General features: G+C 46.2%; 1 protein-coding gene across 3 annotated transcripts in view; it reads left to right on the forward strand.

Annotated features, from left to right (window-relative positions):
* The first annotated feature begins 15,073 nt into the window (after window positions 1-15,073).
* Window positions 15,074-19,279, forward strand: part of BMPER (BMP binding endothelial regulator) — a 314,190-nt gene continuing 309,984 nt past the window's right edge. Inside the window, exons 1-2 of one of the 3 annotated variants that reach the window (XM_056520437.1) lie at window positions 15,074-17,922; window positions 18,748-18,780. In XM_056520437.1, coding sequence (XP_056376412.1) covers window positions 17,790-17,922; window positions 18,748-18,780 — 166 coding nt within the window. In that variant the 5' untranslated portion in view covers window positions 15,074-17,789. The remainder of the gene's footprint in view (window positions 17,923-18,747; window positions 18,781-19,279) is intronic. The other 2 variants (XM_056520438.1, XM_056520439.1) reach the window with 2 other exon arrangements.

The raw sequence follows: 19,279 nt of genomic DNA on the forward strand, positions 1-19,279 counted from the left end.
AGCGGTGGAATATGCACACTCACCTACAGAAGTTATGTTGGTATAGACACAGCACAACAGTGTGTTGGTTTTTAGATAATGGCCCAGCTGGGGTCCAGAAGTCTAGCCATGGTTGTAAACTAAGGGTAGGGTAGAAACATCAGAAAAAGAAGTCACTGTATTCCTCATATGGCTCCTTTGCGAAACCTGCAGGACTTCTACCTTGAGCGCAAAATGACCTGTGGATACAAAGCTGCACATTGCCTGCTGTATAACCCTTTAATTGTGTACTGTCTATAGCTTAATAAAGGGGTTATGCACCCTGAAATGCATAGCTTAACAAAAAAAAAAAATTTCAAATAAATAATCCATATTGAAGACACATTAGCTGTCCATTGGTAACTCCAGGCCACTTTGCGGCAAAGGGAGAAGTCCTGCAGGTTCCTTAAGAAGCATAAAAAGGATCCAGTGATCTCTCATTGTGGACTATTTTTACATCATTTAATTTAAAAGTCCATGCTATTATTACACAAAGATAATGAAAACCTAGCAAATTCTAACCAATGCCAGCTAGTGCAACAAAAAACCCAATTGGAATCAAGACTGGTAATGGGACATAGAAAATCTCTAGATGGAACCCCTTCCCTTGTATGACATACATGTATTATATTAATGTCATGTAATTCTGGGAAATTGAGATTATTTATAAGACGAAATCATGGGTGCAACATACAGTGACGAGTATAATGTAAAGCTTTGTACCTACTTTTGGACCAACGCCTAGCTTTTGCTTAGAAATACTGATGCAAAATACTGATCTTAATGCTGCTGTGTAAAAGTGGCCAAAATCTGTGTTTGACATACAAAATTGATGTTGGTTGACCACCTAAAAACCTATGCACGCACGACTTGGCCTTACTTGCATGTTTATTTTAATGGGGAGAGGAAGATAAGCTGCTGCTAAATACCTATTGATGTTCAACATGCCCAGTTCCTGTTTCCAGGGACATAACAACTAGGTCCAATAACCAATTACCGAGCAAGCAGAGCTTTCAACAGTGTATGCGCCTTTAAGACGCACACAGAGTTGAGCATATGCTGCAGTGGCAAATGTGTCAAGAGCCAGCTACTCCCTCCTGTCATTTCAGGGTTTCCTCCTGTGTGGGCAGTTTATCTGTATGATGCTGTCTGCACAGGAGTGGAGCCACGGGGAGAAGAGTGCTGGGAGCTATGGGAGAATAATGAAGAAGTGATTAGTGGTTTTTTCTCTTACATTAGGCAATATGGGTGCAACGTAACAGGGTCTTCTACTACACTGGGGCGATGTAATGAGGCTTGCCACTATATGGGAGCAATGTGAAGAGGCCTGCAACCATAGGGGGCCAGAATTTGCCCTGGGACCCACAACACTCTAGTTCCACTTCTGCCTATTTCCCATCTTCTGTTTGGAGCAGCCTGGAGACCCACATTCAATTTAAAATGGTAATGGGTGACCACTCTTTTAGGAGTGTTCTCTGACAATCATATCATTTGTATGGCCATCTCTGAACTAATTTTTGATGTATAATTAATCTCCTCAGTATTGTTTCTACTTCGATCATATTATATAAGACACATGATTTATTTACAATGTTTGTCTACTATGTAATATTTACCTATACTGTTTATTTAATGTTTATTTCTAATTCTTGTCAGTGGTGCTTGACAGCCATATTATGCCTAAGAAATCCTTTAACAAAGACACAGAAGCTCCTCTGTACCCAACCTTTTCACTTGTAGTGTTTCATTTACCTGCTGCCAATCTAGCACAAAGAAGCACAAACAATCGGAGCAATTCTACTGCCTGCTACACGTCATAAAGATAAACACAGCTCTGACACTGCCTTTAAATAGCTGCAGAGTAATAGTGCCTCCCAGGCTGATGGAATGCTACTATATAGAACAGTGCAGGTATAACTATGGAGAAATGCATATTTAAAGCTGGCTTTATACTTTCTGCTCTTCACTCTGTCCCAACAATAGTGGTCCCATCTTACAGCTATGTTTAAAGTAGGAGTCCATTGTGATTTGCTTTACCTAAAAGATTTCCTGTCTTACCATTGTTAGCACCACTGTGGACTGTTCAACCTCTCTTCTGCAAGTAAAGCTAAATAGCCCATTCACTTTTAAAGCAAAACTGACAGGCTGTTCACTCACACTAACATCAATATACTGGGTTATAGTGTAAGTGAACAGCATTACAATAAGGGGTCACTTACATGAATTGATGAAGTATTGCAGGAGTTATATGTTTCTATTCTTATAGTTCTATTGCGCGGCTCTGTGCAATAGAGGCAGGGAGCTGGATTGCCGCGCTCCCCTGTCTTCTCAATATTCCCTGCACTGCCTGTCCCTCTTACGCTAGGTTTTCATAGAGGTTATTTTTTATTTTTTTTGGCGTTTTGTTTAAAACTGCCTCAGCAGTTTTTGAGCCAAAGTCAGAAGTGGATCCATAAGGGAGGAGAAGTAAGTCCTTCCTTCATATTTCTCATTCCTTTTGGATCCTTTTCTGGCTTTGGCTCAAAAACTGCAATGGCAGTTTTCCAAAAATCGCCAAACCAAAACCTGTGTGGAAACTTAGCCTTATGAATTTGTAAAACTGCTGGTGCCCGTGCTCTGTTTTCCTGTGCTTTGCTCAGGGCAGAGCATAGGCTCTCATGTCCTAGCAACATGATAGTGAATAGTTTTGCATATTCATAAGAGGGGCGGGTAGAGTGGGGAATTTTGAGGAGGCAGGGGAGCACGGCAAGCCAGCTCCCCACCTCCATTGCGCAGAGCTGTGAAATAGAAGTAGAAGTATGAAGACTTATAACTCCTGCAATACTTCATCAATTCACGACAGTGACTCATTTTATTGCTGTTCACCTGCACTATAACCCAGTATATTGGGTTTATTGGGGGTGAACAGCTCATCAGTTTCACTTGAATGGCATTAAAGGGGTACTCCAGTAGAAAAAAAGATTTTTTCAAATAAGCTGGTGCCAGAAAGTCTTATACGGCGAATACACCCCTATCGCGGCGGTACCTGCAGCCATCAACGGCCGGGACTCGCGGCTAATACAGGACATCACTGATCGTGGTGATGCCCTGTATTAACCCTTCAGACGCGGCGATCAAAGCTGACCGCCGCGTCTGAAGCGAAAGTGACACTAACCCGGCTGTTCAGTCGGGCTGTTCAGGACCACCGCGATTTCACCACGGTGGTCCCGAACAGCCCGACTGAATATTTTTTTCCTTTTAGCAAAAGATTTAACCCCTTCCCGCAGAATGTCATATATAAACGCCGGGTTGTGCAGTGCGTTCGCGCATCCCGGCGTTTATAAATGACATTCAGTTAACCCGGCGATGCGCAGCATCGCACGGGTTAACTGGCAGAAGTCCCGCTGTTTCCAGCAGGGGACAACTTCTGCTTCACCCCCAGGACCATCCATTGATGGTCCTGGTCAGCGATCACTGTGATTGGTCCCTGTGGACCAATCACAGTGATCTGGGGTGAAAGTTCAGATCCCCCGCACTGCCCGCCCCTGGAAGTCGGGCAGAACGGGGGACGATGGCTGCGGGGGCTCGCGGGGACCTGTGGCATAGGAGGGGAACATCAGGGGACCGGCGGACTTACCTGGCGGGACCGAGGAGCAGCGGCAGGACCGGCCACGTGGACGAGCAGCGACGGGACCGGCAGGTAAGTACATGGTCCTCAGAAGCAGCAGTGAAGATCTTCACTGCTGCTTCTAGGAGTCTGAAAACTACAACTCCCAGCATGCCTAGACAGCCTTTGGCTGTCTGGGCATGCTGGGAGTTGTAGTTTTGCAACATCTGGAGGGCCCCAGTTTGGAGACCATTGTATAATGGTCTCCAATCTGTGCTCTTCCAGCTGTTGCAAAACTACAACTCCCAGCATGCACTGACTGTCCAGGCATGCTGGGAGTTTTAGTTCAGCAACATCTGGCCCTTCAGATGTTGCCGAACTACAACTCCCAGCATGCCCTTCAGCTGTCTGGGCATGCTGGGAGTTGTAGTTTTGCAACAACTGGAGACACACTGGTTGGGAAACATTGTCTGTTTCTAACTCAGTGTTTCCTAACCTGTGTGCCTCCAGCTGTTGCAAAACTATAACTCCCAGCATGCACTAACAGACCATGCATGCTGGGAGTTGTGGTTTTGCAACAGCTGGTGCACCCCCCCCCCCCCCCCCGCCCCCGTGAATGTACAGGGTACATTCACATGGGCGAGGCTTTTACAGTGAGTTTCTCGCATTTTGAGATGCAGCAAATTATGCGCCGGGAAACTCGCTGTAATCCCCCGCCCATGTGACTGTACCCTAAAAACACTACACTACACTAACACAAAATAAAATAAAAAGTTAAAAACACTACATATACACATACCCCTACACAGCCCCCCTCCCCCAATAAGAACGTCCGGTACGCCACTGTTTCCAAAGCAGAGCCTCCAGCTGTTGAAAAACAACAACTCCCAGTATTGCCGGACAGCCGTTGACTGTCCACGCATGCTGGGAGTTTTGCAACAGCTGGAGGCACCCTGTTTGGGAATCACTGGCGTAGAATACCCCTATGTCCACCCCTATGCAAATCCCTAATTTAGGCCTCAAATGCGCATGGCGCTCTCACTTTGGAGCCCTGTCGTATTTCAAGGCAACAGTTTAGGGCGACATATGGGGTATCGCCGTACTCGGGAGAAATTACGTTATAAGGTTTGGGGGGCTTTTTCTTCTTTAACCCTTCATGAAAAGGAAATGTTGGGGTCTACACCAGAATGTTAGTGTAAAAAAATTTAATTTTTTAAACTAACATGCTGATGTTGCCCTATACTTTACATTTTCACAAGAGGTAAAAGGGAAAAAAGCCCCCCAAAATTTGTAACGCAATTCCTCCCGACTACAGAGATACCCCATATGTGGGCGCAAAGTGCTCTGGGGGCGCACAACAAGGCCCAGAAGGGAGAGCGCACCATGTACATTTGAGGTGATTTGCACAGGGGTGGCTGATTGTTACAGCGGTTTTGACAAACGCAAAAAAAACAAAACCCCACATGTGACCCCATTTCGGAAACGACACCCCTCACGGAATGTAATGAGGGGTGCAGAGAGAATTTACCCCCCACAAGGTGTCTGACGGATCTTCGGAACAGTGGTCCGTGAAAATGAAAACTTGTACAGCCCACTGTTCCAAACATCTATCAGACACCAGTGGGGGGCAAATGCTCACTGTACCCCTTGTTACGTTCCTCAAGGGGTCTCGTTTCCAAAATGGTATGCCATGTGTTTTTTTTTTGCTGTTCTGGCACCAGAGGGGCTTCCTAAATGCGATATGCCCCCCGAGCAAAATTTGCTCTCAAAAAGCCAAATATGACTCCTTCTCTTCTGAGCATTGTAGTTCGCCCATAGTGCACTTCTGGTCAACTTATGGGGTACCTCCATACTCAGAAGAGAAGGGGTTACAAATATTGGGGGGTATTTCCTGCTATTAACCCTTGCAAAAATTTGAAATTTGGGGGGAAACACACATTTTAGTGGAAAATTTTTATTTATTTTTTACATATGCAAAAGTCGTGAAACACCTGTGGGGTAATAAGGCTCACTTTATTCCTTATTACATTCCTCAAGGGGTCTAGTTTCCAAAATGGTATGCCATGTGTTTTTTTTTTGCTGTTCTGGCACCATAGGGGCTTCCTAAATGAGACATGCCCCCCGAGCAAAATTTGCTCTCAAAAAGCCAAATATGACTCCTTCTCTTCTGAGCATTGTAGTTCGCCCATAGTGCACTTCAGGTCAACTTATGGGGTACCTCCATACTCAGAAGAGAAGGGGTTACAAATATTGGGGGGTATTTCCTGCTATTAACCCTTGGAAAAATGTGAAATTTGGGGGTAAACACATTTTAGTGAAAAAAAATAATTTTTTTTTTACATATGCAAAAGTCGTGAAACACCTGTGGGGTATTAAGGCTCACTTTATTCCTCGTTATGTTCCTCAAGGGGTCTAGTTTCCAAAATGGTATGCCATGTGAGAGTTTTTTGCTGTTCTGGCACCATAGGGGCTTCCTAAATGCAACATGCCCCCCAAAAACCATTTCAGAAAAACGTACTCTCCAAAATCCCCTTGTTGCTCTTTCCCTTCTGAGCCCTCTACTGCGCCCGCCGAACACTTTACATAGACATATGAGGTATGTGCTTACTCGAGAGAAATTGGGCTACAAATATAAGTATACATTTTCTCCTTTTACCCCTTGTAAAAATTCAAAAATTGGGTCTAGAAGAACATGCGAGTGTAAAAAATGAAGATTGTGAATTTTCTCCTTCACTTTGCTTCTATTCCTATGAAACACCTAAAGGGTTAAAATGATGACTGAATGTCATTTTGAATACTTTGGGGGGTGCAGTTTTTATAATGGGATCTTTTGTGGGGTATTTCTAATATGAAGACCCTTCAAATCCACTTCAAACCTGAACTGGTCCCTGAAAAATAGTGAGTTTGAAAATTTTGTGAAAAATTGGAAAATTGCTGCTGAACTTTGAAGCCCTCTGGTGTCTTCCAAAAGTAAAAACTCGTCACTTTTATGATGCAGACATAAAGTAGACATATTGTATATGTGAATAAAACATTTTTTATTTGTAATATACATTTTCCTTACAAGCAGAGAGCTTCAAAGTTAGAAAAATGCTAAATTTTCAAATTTTTCATAAAATTTTAGGATTTTTCACAAGGAAAGGATGCAAGTTACCATAAAATTTTACCACTAAGTTAAAGTAGAATATGTCACGAAAAAACAATCTCGGAATCAGAATGATAACTAAAAGCATTCCAGAGTTATTAATGTTTAAAGTGACAGTGGTCAGATGTGCAAAAAACGCTCTGGTCCTTAAGGCCAAAATGCGCTTGGTCCTGAAGGGGTTAAACACTAAATAAGAAAAAGTGGAGGGGTCTGAAGACTTTCTGAGTGCATTATAAGTACATACTGTATATTACGCATTATGTTTAGAATTCATTTAGATTTTGCAATTTGTCTGTGATGACAGCGCTATCAATGTGATGTCACTGCAGAAGTCAGAAAGCACAGGAAAATGGGTACTTCTGAAAAGATGACAATAGTAAAGTCGATATTTACCAATGATTCAGACTGAAACAGTTCTGCGCTGCTTATAGATGTCTGTGACTGGAAATGTTATACGCCAGCTTCATTTTTACTATATTTGCCCTTATTAGGTCCCCATTAATGAGGAACATTTATCTGTGTGAATTTTCTTTCTCCGGAGAGGATTGTCTTCTTTGCAATAAATATCATTCTGGTTATACTTTTAAAGATCTGTATGTAAATATCTGTATTTAAAGATCTGTATGTAAAGCATATGTCACTGATTCCATCAAATTTGAAGACAAGATTAGTGGCGCATGCGGCACTATTTTTCCAATTAAGATGACAGACACATTAGCAGAACCAGATGAACCTATCGTACGCACATGGAATTTACCAAGCAAAAAGAAAGGAAGAAAGAAATTAATGAAAGAGGGGAAGAGAAAGAGAGAGGGAGGGAGAGAGAGAGAGAGAGGGAGAGAGAGAAAGAGAGAGAGAGAGACAGACAGAGAGAGAGAGACAGAGAGAGAGTGAAATAATGAAAGAGAGGAAGAGAAAGAGGGAGGGAGAGAGAGAGAGAGAGAGAGAGAGAGCGAGAGAGAGTGAAATAATGAAAGAGAGGAAGAGAAAGAGAAAGAGAGAGGGAGGGAAAGAGAGAGAGAGAGGGTGTGAAATAATGAAAGATAGGAAGAAAAAGAGAGAGGGAGAGTGAGAGAGAGAGACAGAGAGAGAGAGTGAAATAATGAAAGAGAGGAAGAGAAAGAGGGAGGGAGAGAGAGAGAGAGAGAGAGAAATAATGAAAGAGAGGAAGAGAAAGAGGAAGGGAGAGAGAGAGAGAGAGAGAGAGAGAGAGAGTGAAATAATGAAAGAGAGGAAGAGAAAGAGAGAGGGAGGGAGAGAGAGGGAGAAGGAAAGAAAGAAAAACAATGAAAGAGAGGAAGAGAAAGAGAGAGGGAGGGAGGGAGGGAGAGGGAAATAATGAAAGAGAGGAAGATAAAGAGAGAGGGAGGGAGAGAGAAATAATGAAAGAGAGGAATATAAAGAGAGAGGGAGGGAGAGAGAGAGAGAAATAGTGAAAGAGAGGAAGAGAAAGAGAGAGGGAGGGAGAGAGAGAGAAGGAAAGAAAGAAAAATTATGAAAGAGGAAAAGAAAAAGAGAGGGAGAGAGAGAGAGAGAGAGAGAGAGAGAGAGAGAGAGAGAGAGAGAGAGAGAGAGAGAAGGAAAGAAAGAAAAATTATGAAGGAGAGAGAAAGAAAGAAAGAATGAAAGAAAGAAGCAAGAACAAATAAAATGAGGTAGAGGAAAAGAAAGAGAAAGTAAATGGGACAAGAAAGAGAGAAAAGAAAGGCAGAAAATAGAAATACAGATAGAAGAAACAAAGAAAATGAAAATAAATAAGTAGATAAAAAAAAATAAGCAATTAAGGAGAAACAAAGAGTATAGTATGCATAGTAGAGAGATGCATAGTAATAATAATAATAATAATAATAATAATAATGGTATGCTTCCATTATGCAGATAAGATTTGCTGTGCACATGACATATGTGTACAAAACTATATAGTGAGAGAGAGAGAGAGAGAGAGAGAGAGAGAGAGAGAGAGTGAAATAATGAAAGAGAGGAAGAGAAAGAGGGAGGGAGAGAGAGAGAGCGAGAGAGAGAGAGAGTGAAATAATGAAAGAGAGGAAGAGAAAGAGGGAGGGAGAGAGAGTGAAATAATAAAAGAGAGGAAGAGAAAGAGGGAGGGAGAGAGAGAGGGAGAGAGAGAGAGAGAAAGAGAGAGAGTGTGAAATAATGAAAGAGAGGAAGAGAAAGAGAGAGGGAGGGAGAGAGAGGGAGAAGGAAAGAAAGAAAAACAATGAAAGAGAGGAAGAGAAAGAGAGAGGGAGAGAAATAATGAAAGAGAGGAAGATAAAGAGAGAGGGAGGGAGAGAGAGAGAAGGAAAGAAAGAAAAATTATGAAAGAGGAAAAGAAAAAGAGAGGGAGAGAGAGAGAGAGAGGGAGAGAGAGAGAGAGTGAATAATGAAAGAGAGGAAGAGAAAGAGAGAGAGGGAGAGAGAGAGAGGGAGAAGGAAAGAAAGAAAAACAATGAAAGAAAGGAAGAGAAAGAGAGAGGGAGGGAGGGAGAGAGAAATAATGAAAGGGAGGGAGATAAAGAGAGAGGGAGGGAGGGAGAGAGAGATAAATAGTGAAAGAGAGGAAGAGAAAAGAAAGAGAAAGGTAGGGAGAGAGAGAAGGAAAGAAAGAAAAATTATGAAAGAGGAAAAGAAAAAGAGAGGGAGAGAGAGAGAGAGAGAGAGAGAGAGAGAGAGAGAGAGTGAATAATGAAAGAGAGGAAGAGAAAGAGAGAGAGGGAGAGAGAGAGAGGGAGAAGGAAAGAAAGAAAAACAATGAAAGAAAGGAAGAGAAAGAGAGAGGGAGGGAGGGAGAGAGAAATAATGAAAGGGAGGGAGATAAAGAGAGAGGGAGGGAGGGAGAGAGAGATAAATAGTGAAAGAGAGGAAGAGAAAAGAAAGAGAAAGGTAGGGAGAGAGAGAAGGAAAGAAAGAAAAATTATGAAAGAGGAAAAGAAAAAGAGAGGGAGAGAGAGCGAGAGAGAGAGAGAGAGAGAGAGAGAGAGAGAGAGAGAGAGAGAGAGTGAAATGATGAAAGAGAGGAAGACAAAGAGAGAGGGAGGGAGAGAGAGGGAGAAGGAAAGAAAGAAAAACAATGAAAGAGAGGAAGAGAAAGAGAGAGGGAGGGAGAGGGAAATAATTGAAGAGAGGAAGATAAAGAGAGAGGGAGGGAGAGGGAAATAATGAAAGAGAGGAAGATAAAGAGGGAGGGAGAGAGAGAGAGAGAGAGAGAGAGAGAGAGAGAGAGAGAGAGAGAGAGAGAGAGAGAGAAATAGTGAAAGAGAGAAATAGTGAAAGAGAGGAAGAGAAAGAGAGAGGGAGGGAGGGAGAGAGAGAGAGAAGGAAAGAAAGAAAAATTATGAAAGAGGAAAAGAAAAAGAGAAGGAGAGAGAGAGAGAGAGAGAGAGAGAGAGAGAGAGAGAGAGAAGGAAAGAAAGAAAAACAATGAAAGAGAGGAAGAGAAAGAGAGAGGGAGGGAGAGGGAAATAATGAAAGAGAGGAAGATAAAGAGAGAGGGAGGGAGGGAGGGAGGGAGAGAGATAAATAGTGGAAGAGAGGAAGAGGAAGAGAGAGGGAGGGAGAGAGAGAAAGAAAGAAAAATTATGAAACAGGAAAAGAAAAAGAGAGGGAGAGAGAGAGAGTAAAGGAAAGAAAGAAAAAATTATGGAGGAGAGAGAAAGAAAGAAAGAATGAAAGAAAGAAAGAAGCAAGAACAAATAAAAATGAGGTAGAGGAAAAGAAAGAGAAAGTAAATGGGACAAGAAAGAATAATGGGACAAGAAAAAAGAGACAGAGGGGAGGGATAGATAGATAGATAGATTAAAGAAAAAAATAAAACGGAAAACAAATAGATGAAAGAAAAAAGCAAGAAAGAGAGAGTAGGAAAAAGAAAGAAAAATGGGACAATAAAGAGAGAAAAGAAAGACAGAAAATAGAAATACAGATAGAAGAAACAAAGAAAATGAAAATAAATAAGTAGATAAAAAAACAAAACAAAACAAAAAATAAGCAACTAAGGAGAAACAAAGAGTATAGTATGCATAGTAGAGAAATGCATAGTAATAATAATAATTATAATGGTATGCTTCCATTATGCAGATAAGATTTGCTGTGCACATGACATATGTGTACAAAACTATATACCAGACTATATAGACTTGGATTACATTAATATATATATGAAAAGATTGTAACAATTTGAAGTCTTCCAGGCATACTTGATCTTCTACTTATTATCTAGATGTATTTCCAATAGACAGTTATAAGTACAAGTCAAGTCGGCCAGGTCAGACAGGGGATGTCTGGGAATTTTTTCAGCGTTTCTGGGCTCTGCCATCCCGTGTATGAGCGGTGCCCGTGCCATGTCATCAATTGTAGGAGCGGTGCCCGTGCCATGACATCCCCGTGTATGAGGGGTGCCCATGCCATCCCGTGTATGAGGGGTGCCCGTGCCATGACATCCCGTGTATGAGCGGTGCCCATGCCATGAAATCCCGTGTATGAGGGGTGCCCGTGCCATGACATCCCCGTGTATGAGCGGTGCCCGTGCCATGACATCCCGTGTATGAGGGGTGCCCGTGCCATGACATCCCCGAGTATGAGGGGTGCCCGTGCCATCCCGTGTATGAGGGGTGCCCGTGCCATCCCGTGTATGAGGGGTGCCCGTGCCATGACATCCCGTGTATGAGGGGTGCCTGTGCCATGACATCCCCTTGTATGAGCGGTGCCCGTGCAATGACATCCCCGTGTATGAGTGGTGCCCGTGCCATGGCATCCCCGTGTATGAGCGGTGCCCGTGCCATGACATCCCCGTGTATGAGCGGTGCCCGTGCCATGACATCCCCGTGTATGAGGGGTGCCCGTGCCATGACATCCCCGTGTATGAGCGGTGCCCGTGCCATGACATCCCCGTGTATGAGGGGTGCCCGTGCCATGACATCCCCGAGTATGAGGGGTGCCCGTGTTATCCGTGTATGAGGGGTGCCCGTGCCATGACATCCCGTGTATGAGGGGTGCCTGTGCCATGACATCCCCGTGTATGAGCGGTGCCCGTGCCATGACATCCCGTGTACGAGGGGTGCCCGTGCCATGACATCCCCGTGTATGAGCGGTGCCCGTGCCATGACATCCCGTGTATGAGCGGTGCCCGTGCCATGACATCCCGTGTATGAGCGGTGCCCGTGCCATGACATCCCGTGTATGAGCGGTGCCCGTGCCATGACATCCCCGTGTATGAGCGGTGCCCGTGCCATGACATCCCCGTGTATGAGCGGTGCCCGTGCCATGACATCCCGTGTATGAGCGGTGCCCGTGCCATGACATCCCCGTGTATGAGCGGTGCCCGTGCCATGACATCCCGTGTATGAGGGGTGCCCGTGCCATGACATCCCGTGTATGAGGGGTGCCCGTGACATGACATCCCGTGTATGAGCGGTGCCCGTGCCATGACATCCCCGTGTATGAGCGGTGCCCGTGCCATGACATCCCGTGTATGAGCGGTGCCCGTGCCATGACATCCCGTGTATGAGCGGTGCCCGTGCCATGACATCCCCGTGTATGAGAGGTGCCCGTGCCATGACATCCCGTGTATGAGCGGTGCCCGTGCCATGACATCCCCGTGTATGAGGGGTGCCCGTGCCATGACATCCCCGTGTATGAGCGGTGCCCGTGCAATGACATCCCCGTGTATGAGCGGTGCCCGTGCAATGACATCCCCGTGTATGAGCGGTGCCCGTGCCATGACATCCCCCTGTATGAGCGGTGCCCGTGCAATGACATCCCCGTGTATGAGCGGTGCCTGTGCCATGACATCCCCTGTATGAGCGTTGCCCGTGCCATGACATCCCCTGTATAAGCGGTGCCCGTGCCATGACATCCCCGTGTATGAGCGGTGCCCGTGCCATGACATCCCGTGTATGAGCGGTGCCCGTGCCATGACATCCCCGTGTATGAGCGGTGCCCGTGCCATGACATCCCGTGTATGAGCGGTGCCCGTGCCATGACATCCCGTGTATGAGCGGTGCCCGTGCCATGACATCCCGTGTATGAGCGGTGCCCGTGCCATGACATCCCCGTGTATGAGCGGTGCCCGTGCCATGACATCCCCGTGTATGAGCGGTGCCCGTGCCATGACATCCCGTGTATGAGCGGTGCCCGTGCCATGACATCCCCGTGTATGAGCGGTGCCCGTGCCATGACATCCCGTGTATGAGGGGTGCCCGTGCCATGACATCCCGTGTATGAGGGGTGCCCGTGACATGACATCCCGTGTATGAGCGGTGCCCGTGCCATGACATCCCCGTGTATGAGCGGTGCCCGTGCCATGACATCCCGTGTATGAGCGGTGCCCGTGCCATGACATCCCGTGTATGAGCGGTGCCCGTGCCATGACATCCCCGTGTATGAGAGGTGCCCGTGCCATGACATCCCGTGTATGAGCGGTGCCCGTGCCATGACATCCCCGTGTATGAGGGGTGCCCGTGCCATGACATCCCCGTGTATGAGCGGTGCCCGTGCAATGACATCCCCGTGTATGAGCGGTGCCCGTGCAATGACATCCCCGTGTATGAGCGGTGCCCGTGCCATGACATCCCCCTGTATGAGCGGTGCCCGTGCAATGACATCCCCGTGTATGAGCGGTGCCTGTGCCATGACATCCCCTGTATGAGCGGTGCCCGTGCCATGACATCCCCTGTATGAGCGGTGCCCATGCCATGACATCCCCGTGTATGAGCGGTGCCCGTGCCATGACATCCCGTGTATGAGCGGTGCCTGTGCCATGACATCCCCGTGTATGAGCGGTGCCCGTGCCATGACATCCCCCTGTATGAGCGGTGCCCGTGCAATGACATCCCCGTGTATGAGCGGTGCCTGTGCCATGACATCCCCTGTATGAGCGGTGCCCGTGCCATGACATCCCCTGTATGAGCGGTGCCCGTGCCATGACATCCCGTGTATGAGCGGTGCCCGTGCAATGACATCCCCGTGTATGAGCGGTGCCCGTGCCATGACATCCCCGTGTATGAGCGGTGCCCGTGCCATGACATCCCGTGTATGAGCGGTGCCCGTGCCATGACATCCCCGTGTATGAGCGGTGCCCGTGCAATGACATCCCCGTGTATGAGCGGTGCCCGTGCCATGACATGGCTTTGTTTCCGAGCCAGTAGCATGTGTGGTGAATCCCCGTCCTCCCCCCGGCGTCTGCAGTGATTTATCTCCTCAGAGCTGATGAATAGAAGGTGGACACACTCCTCCCCCGTGTCTGCAGACATGGCCGGGGTGGAGGCAGCAGGCATGAATGAGTGGGATGTGTCCCATACCTTTTCACCACAAGACTAATGACTTCTTTTGAGCGACTTGATGCCAGTGGGAGGAGGCGGCGGGGATGAGCTGAAGGCAGGGCAGGAGGGCAGGTCAGCCGGCAGCAGACTGTCTCATCGTCCCGGCTCTTTATCTTCCCCCATCAGCTCCTGGTACAGCCCTGTCGCCTCCGCCTCGTCACACAGTCCGGAGAGTCCATCCTGCCGTGTGTAGGGGGACAAGGACAGCAACAGGGTGCCTGCTTCTACACGTGATGCCAACATATACCATAGCTAAACATGCACACCACATGTCCATTCTGGACGCTTCACTTCAGGTTTGGAATCAGAGCTCCACGTAGCAGTAGTGAGTTTGTCATTGGGACATTGGCATGACTAAAATAGTAGAGATATTGGTGTTATCTGAAAAAAAGGACCCCCCCCCCCCACACACACACACACACACACACACTTGTATGGCTTTTTAGAATACCCTATTAGAATACCCCGAAAATATAACTTTTAATCAGTGCTCGATTAAAACCTAATATAATATAAACCCAGAAATAATAAAATAGATGCCAGATGGGTGATGTATTAGTGATGTACAACAGGGTATAATACCCATAATACCCCACGTTCCAAAATTGGGGTGCTGCAGATACCCTACAACCCTATCTGAGGATCATTAAAATATACTCACTAGATGAAGGGCATTCTCAAGGGGCAAACAGTGGCAATGGCTCCTTACAATGACGTTAACCATTCCATTGCCACTGTTTGCCCCTTGAGAATGCCCTTCATCTAGTGAGTATATTTTAATGATCCTCAGATAGGGTTGTAGGGTATCTGCAGCACCCCAATTTTGGAACGTGGGGTATTATGGGTATTATACCCTGTTGTACATCACTAATACATCACCCATCTGGCATCTATTTTATTATTTCTGGGTTTATATTATATTAGGTTTTAATCGAGCACTGAGTTATATTTTAGGGGTGTTTTACCCCGGGCTATGGCCCTGGGGTTTGGTGAATACTTTCTAGTAAGGGCGTTTTTATTAATTTATTTTTTATTTGGCGTTTTAACCCCTGCATTCTCAGTAAAAGTCATGTTTTGCTTTCATTATGTGAATCAGGGATTTTTGTTAATGGATTGGGGAAAAACTACACTAAAGGAAAAACCTGTCCAAGCATGCTGGGAATTGTAGTTTTGCAACAGCTGGAGGCACACTGGTTGGGAAACATTGGATTAACCCCTCCAGTGCTGGCAGCCCAGTAACAATAGCTTCATGTGAGTGCAGAGAACAGAGCAGTGATTCAGTATCATCCAGCAATGTTCTGTAGATCCAGAATGCTGCAGCTTATAGAAGACCATCTTGTCCTCCCCACTTTCCTCCTTATCTAAGATGCTATCACAGTAAATGGAGGGTAAACAGATAGAGGTAAGTGGTCTAATAACAGCCCAAAACAGAGTAGCCTGGAGGGTAGAGAAGACTCAGACAGGGGCTGATAATGATGAGGCAGTCTGTGCCAGGGATCTGATGATGCCTGCAGCTGCCAGCTTCTGTGCCACACTGGGGCATCTGGGATCACATATGGGTTGCAGACCCAATGGCTGAGAACTCTAGAAATAAATAAAGGACGTTGTGTGAGAGGAAGGAGTAAGTGATCCAGCAGATAAGTCATCCAGCAGATAAGTCATCCAGCAGATAAGCTAGGGGCACGTCAGGATACCAGGCACATGGAGGGTAGACGTGTCCTGGACCATCTAGGTAGGTGTGATGAGGAGTTGCAGGCACTGGCAGCATGTAATCTACAGCAGTGATCAGCTGAGATCCAGTGGCAGCTCCTTATCTGCTGGGGATAGGATCTGGGATTAGGAGATCATTGCCGGCTGTCTCCACTACACATATACATAGCCCCACTAGCCAGCAGCTACCTCATGTGTCTCACACTGGTCGGGAGGATTTAGGCTTGTGTGGTGAAAAAACACAGGAGGAGGGGTGCAGGGGAAGAAAATAAAGGAAACGGAAGCCAAGCAAAAGAGTAATAGTAGCAGCAGCAGCAGTGTATCCAACAGCAGCAGCAGTGTATCCAACAGCAGCAGCAGAGGGACCCTCCTGTGATCAGCACTGGCTTCATACACTCCAATAGCAACAGCAGCAGGAGCTCAGGGACCCTCCTAATATCAGTCCTGTCTTCCTACACTCCAGCAGCAGCACCAGCAGAGGGACCCTCCTCAGATCAGCTCTGTCCTTATTGACTCCAGCAGAGGGACCCTCCTCAGATCAGCTCTGTCCTTATTGACTCCAGCAGAGGGACCCTACTGAGATCAGCTCTGTCCTTATTGACTCCAGCAGAGGGACCCTCCTGAGATCAGCTCTGTCCTTATTGACTCCAGCAGAGGGACCCTCCTCAGATCAGCTCTGTCCTTATTGACTCCAGCAGAGGGACCCTCCTCAGATCAGCTCTGTCCTTATTGACTCCAGCAGAGGGACCCTCCTCAGATCAGCTCTGTCCTTATTGACTCCAGCAGAGGGACCCTCCTGTGATCATCTCTGTCCTTATTCACTCCAGCAGAGGGACCCTACTGAGATCAGCTCTGTCCTTATTGACTCCAGCAGAGGGACCCTCCTGAGATCAGCTCTGTCCTTATTGACTCCAGCAGAGGGACCCTCCTGTGATCAGCTCTGTCCTTATTGACTCCAGCAGAGGGACCCTCCTGAGATCAGCTCTGTCCTTATTGACTCCAGCAGAGGGACCCTCCTGAGATCACCTCTGTCCTTATTGACTCCAGCAGAGGGACCCTCCTGAGATCAGCTCTGTCCTTATTGACTCCAGCAGAGGGACCCTCCTGTGATCAGCTCTGTCCTTATTGACTCCAGCAGAGGGACCCTCCTGAGATCAGCTCTGTCCTTATTCATTCCAGCAGAGGGACCCTACTGAGATCACCTCTGTCCTTATTCGTTTCAGCAGAGGGACCCTCTTGAGATCACCTCTGTCTTTATTCATTCCAGCAGAGGGACCCTCCTGAGATCACCTCTGTCCTTATTTATTTCAGCAGAGGGACCCTCTTGAGATCACCTCTGTCTTTATTCATTCCAGCAGAGGGACCCTCCTGAGATCACCTCTGTCCTTATTGACTCCAGCAGAGGGACCCTCCTAAGAGTCTCACTTCATAACAGGAACAGAGGGACCCTTCTAACATCTGACCTTATCCTCACACACTCCAGAAACAGCACCAGCAGAGTCACTTTTCCTGAGGTCAGACTTGTGCTCATAGACCTCAGCAGCAGCACTAGCAATGGGACTTTCCTGAGGTCAGCAGCACCAGCAGAAGGACCTTATCCCTTAACCCTTATCATCCCCAGAATCCAGTATCAGCAGAGGCACCCAGCAAAGATCAGCTCCTGTTCTCATATGTCCCAAAACCTGTCCCAGAAGAAGGATCTTCCTCAGATCAACCCCTGTCCTCATACATCACATTCCAGCCAACAGCAGCAAAGGCACCCAGCTGTGAGCAGCCCATGTCCTCACTGTCTATCTGCATCATCCCCAGTGGGACCCTTGTGATCAGCTCCTGACCTCATATACTCCAGTAGCAGTAACCTTCCCATGATAAGCCCTTGACCTCATTCACTACAGCAGCAGCAATAGACTCTCCTGGAAGAGTTTCTGTCATCGTACACTCCAGCACTGCATACTGGCAAGGAGCTACAATAAGTCTGACTCCGGATCTTCTGCAGACTGGATCTGTTGGGACAATGAACTTCTGCTTGGCCAGTAGTTTGCCTCTGCCAATGTGTGCCAGCTCTCCTGGGATTACCACACTCACTGGATGGATATTTATATTTACATCTTTTTTGCACATGTCGGTGGGATCCTCATTCTTGACAGGTAAGGCGATGTGTGTGTGTATATATATATATATATATATATATATATATATATATAGAGGATTGATTCCCTCAATGAACATAACTATTATTCAGCTTTAGTAATCTACTGGTTAAGTGTCACCTTCTTTATTTGCAGTACTGTATACATGAATAATCGTTTACCAGTAGTGATGAGCGGCATAGGCCATATTCGAGTTCGCGATATTTTGCGAATATATGGACGAATATTTGTTATATATTTGCAAAATTTGCATTTTCGTTACATTTGTTTTTTTTCTCGTATATTTATGCACATATGTGAAAATATATGCACATATCTGCGAATATTGAGCCCTCCATTCTTTAATGGTATAGGGAACTAATGGGCTAGTGCAGTGGTCTCCAACCTGCGGGCCTCCAGATGTTGCAAAACTACAACTCCCAGCATGCCCGGAGAGCCAACCTGCGGACCTCCAGATGTTGCTGGAGTTGTAGTTTTGCAACATCTGGAGGTCCGCAGATTGGAGACCACTGCACTAGCCCATTATTTCCCTATACCATTAAAGAAGGGAGGGCTCAATATTCGCGAATATGCGCATATGCGAAGGGAAGAGAGGGATGCAGTGATCACTATGATGTGTACTGTGAACAAAAAAATAAAAATAAAAAAGGGAATATTCATAATTGCGAATATATAGGGCTATATTTGCAATATTCGCGAATATGCGATATTAGTGATTAAAATTCGAATTGCGAATATTCGCGAGCAACACTATTTCTCAGGCAGTGTAGGGGAGCACACCTCCATAGCCCCCCACTATCACCTGCCTTTCTTTTTCTCCAGAATTGGTGCAGGATACAATTACAGTGCAGGCAGGTGAGTACCCTGCTGGAAGGACATACCTTACTGACACCTGGTACATACAAGAATACAGCTGATCTCTGCTGCAGTCTAGCAGGGTTGAGTTTCAAAAAAAAGGTGATGCCAAAAGTAGATAATGCTGAGTTGATCATAGGACAAGGGAGGAGTAGTGAAGGGCTTGTTATGGGGTACGAACATCCTTGGAGCTTCTTTTGAAAAACGAGCCTTTTGATAAAGACAGATCAAGATGTCTCATGTCAGCAGATCACCTTTGTCCAGAATCCCCTGTCTGTCAACTACATATAAAGATATATGAACAAGGAGCAACATGTAATGACTGGAGATTTGCTTTTTTCTTTTACAGGATGTGTTTTTTTTCTCTCATGTAATTGAAAGTTACTGTAGATCAGTCATTACAGACATGCACAGTGTCCTCCTGGGGTAGACAGTATACTTCTCATACATTAAGTACCCTTATGTGGAATAGGATAATATGTCAAAGATGACTTTGGAG

This window comes from Hyla sarda, chromosome 5, assembly GCF_029499605.1.
Source record: "Hyla sarda isolate aHylSar1 chromosome 5, aHylSar1.hap1, whole genome shotgun sequence".
Classification (NCBI taxonomy): domain Eukaryota; kingdom Metazoa; phylum Chordata; class Amphibia; order Anura; family Hylidae; genus Hyla; species Hyla sarda.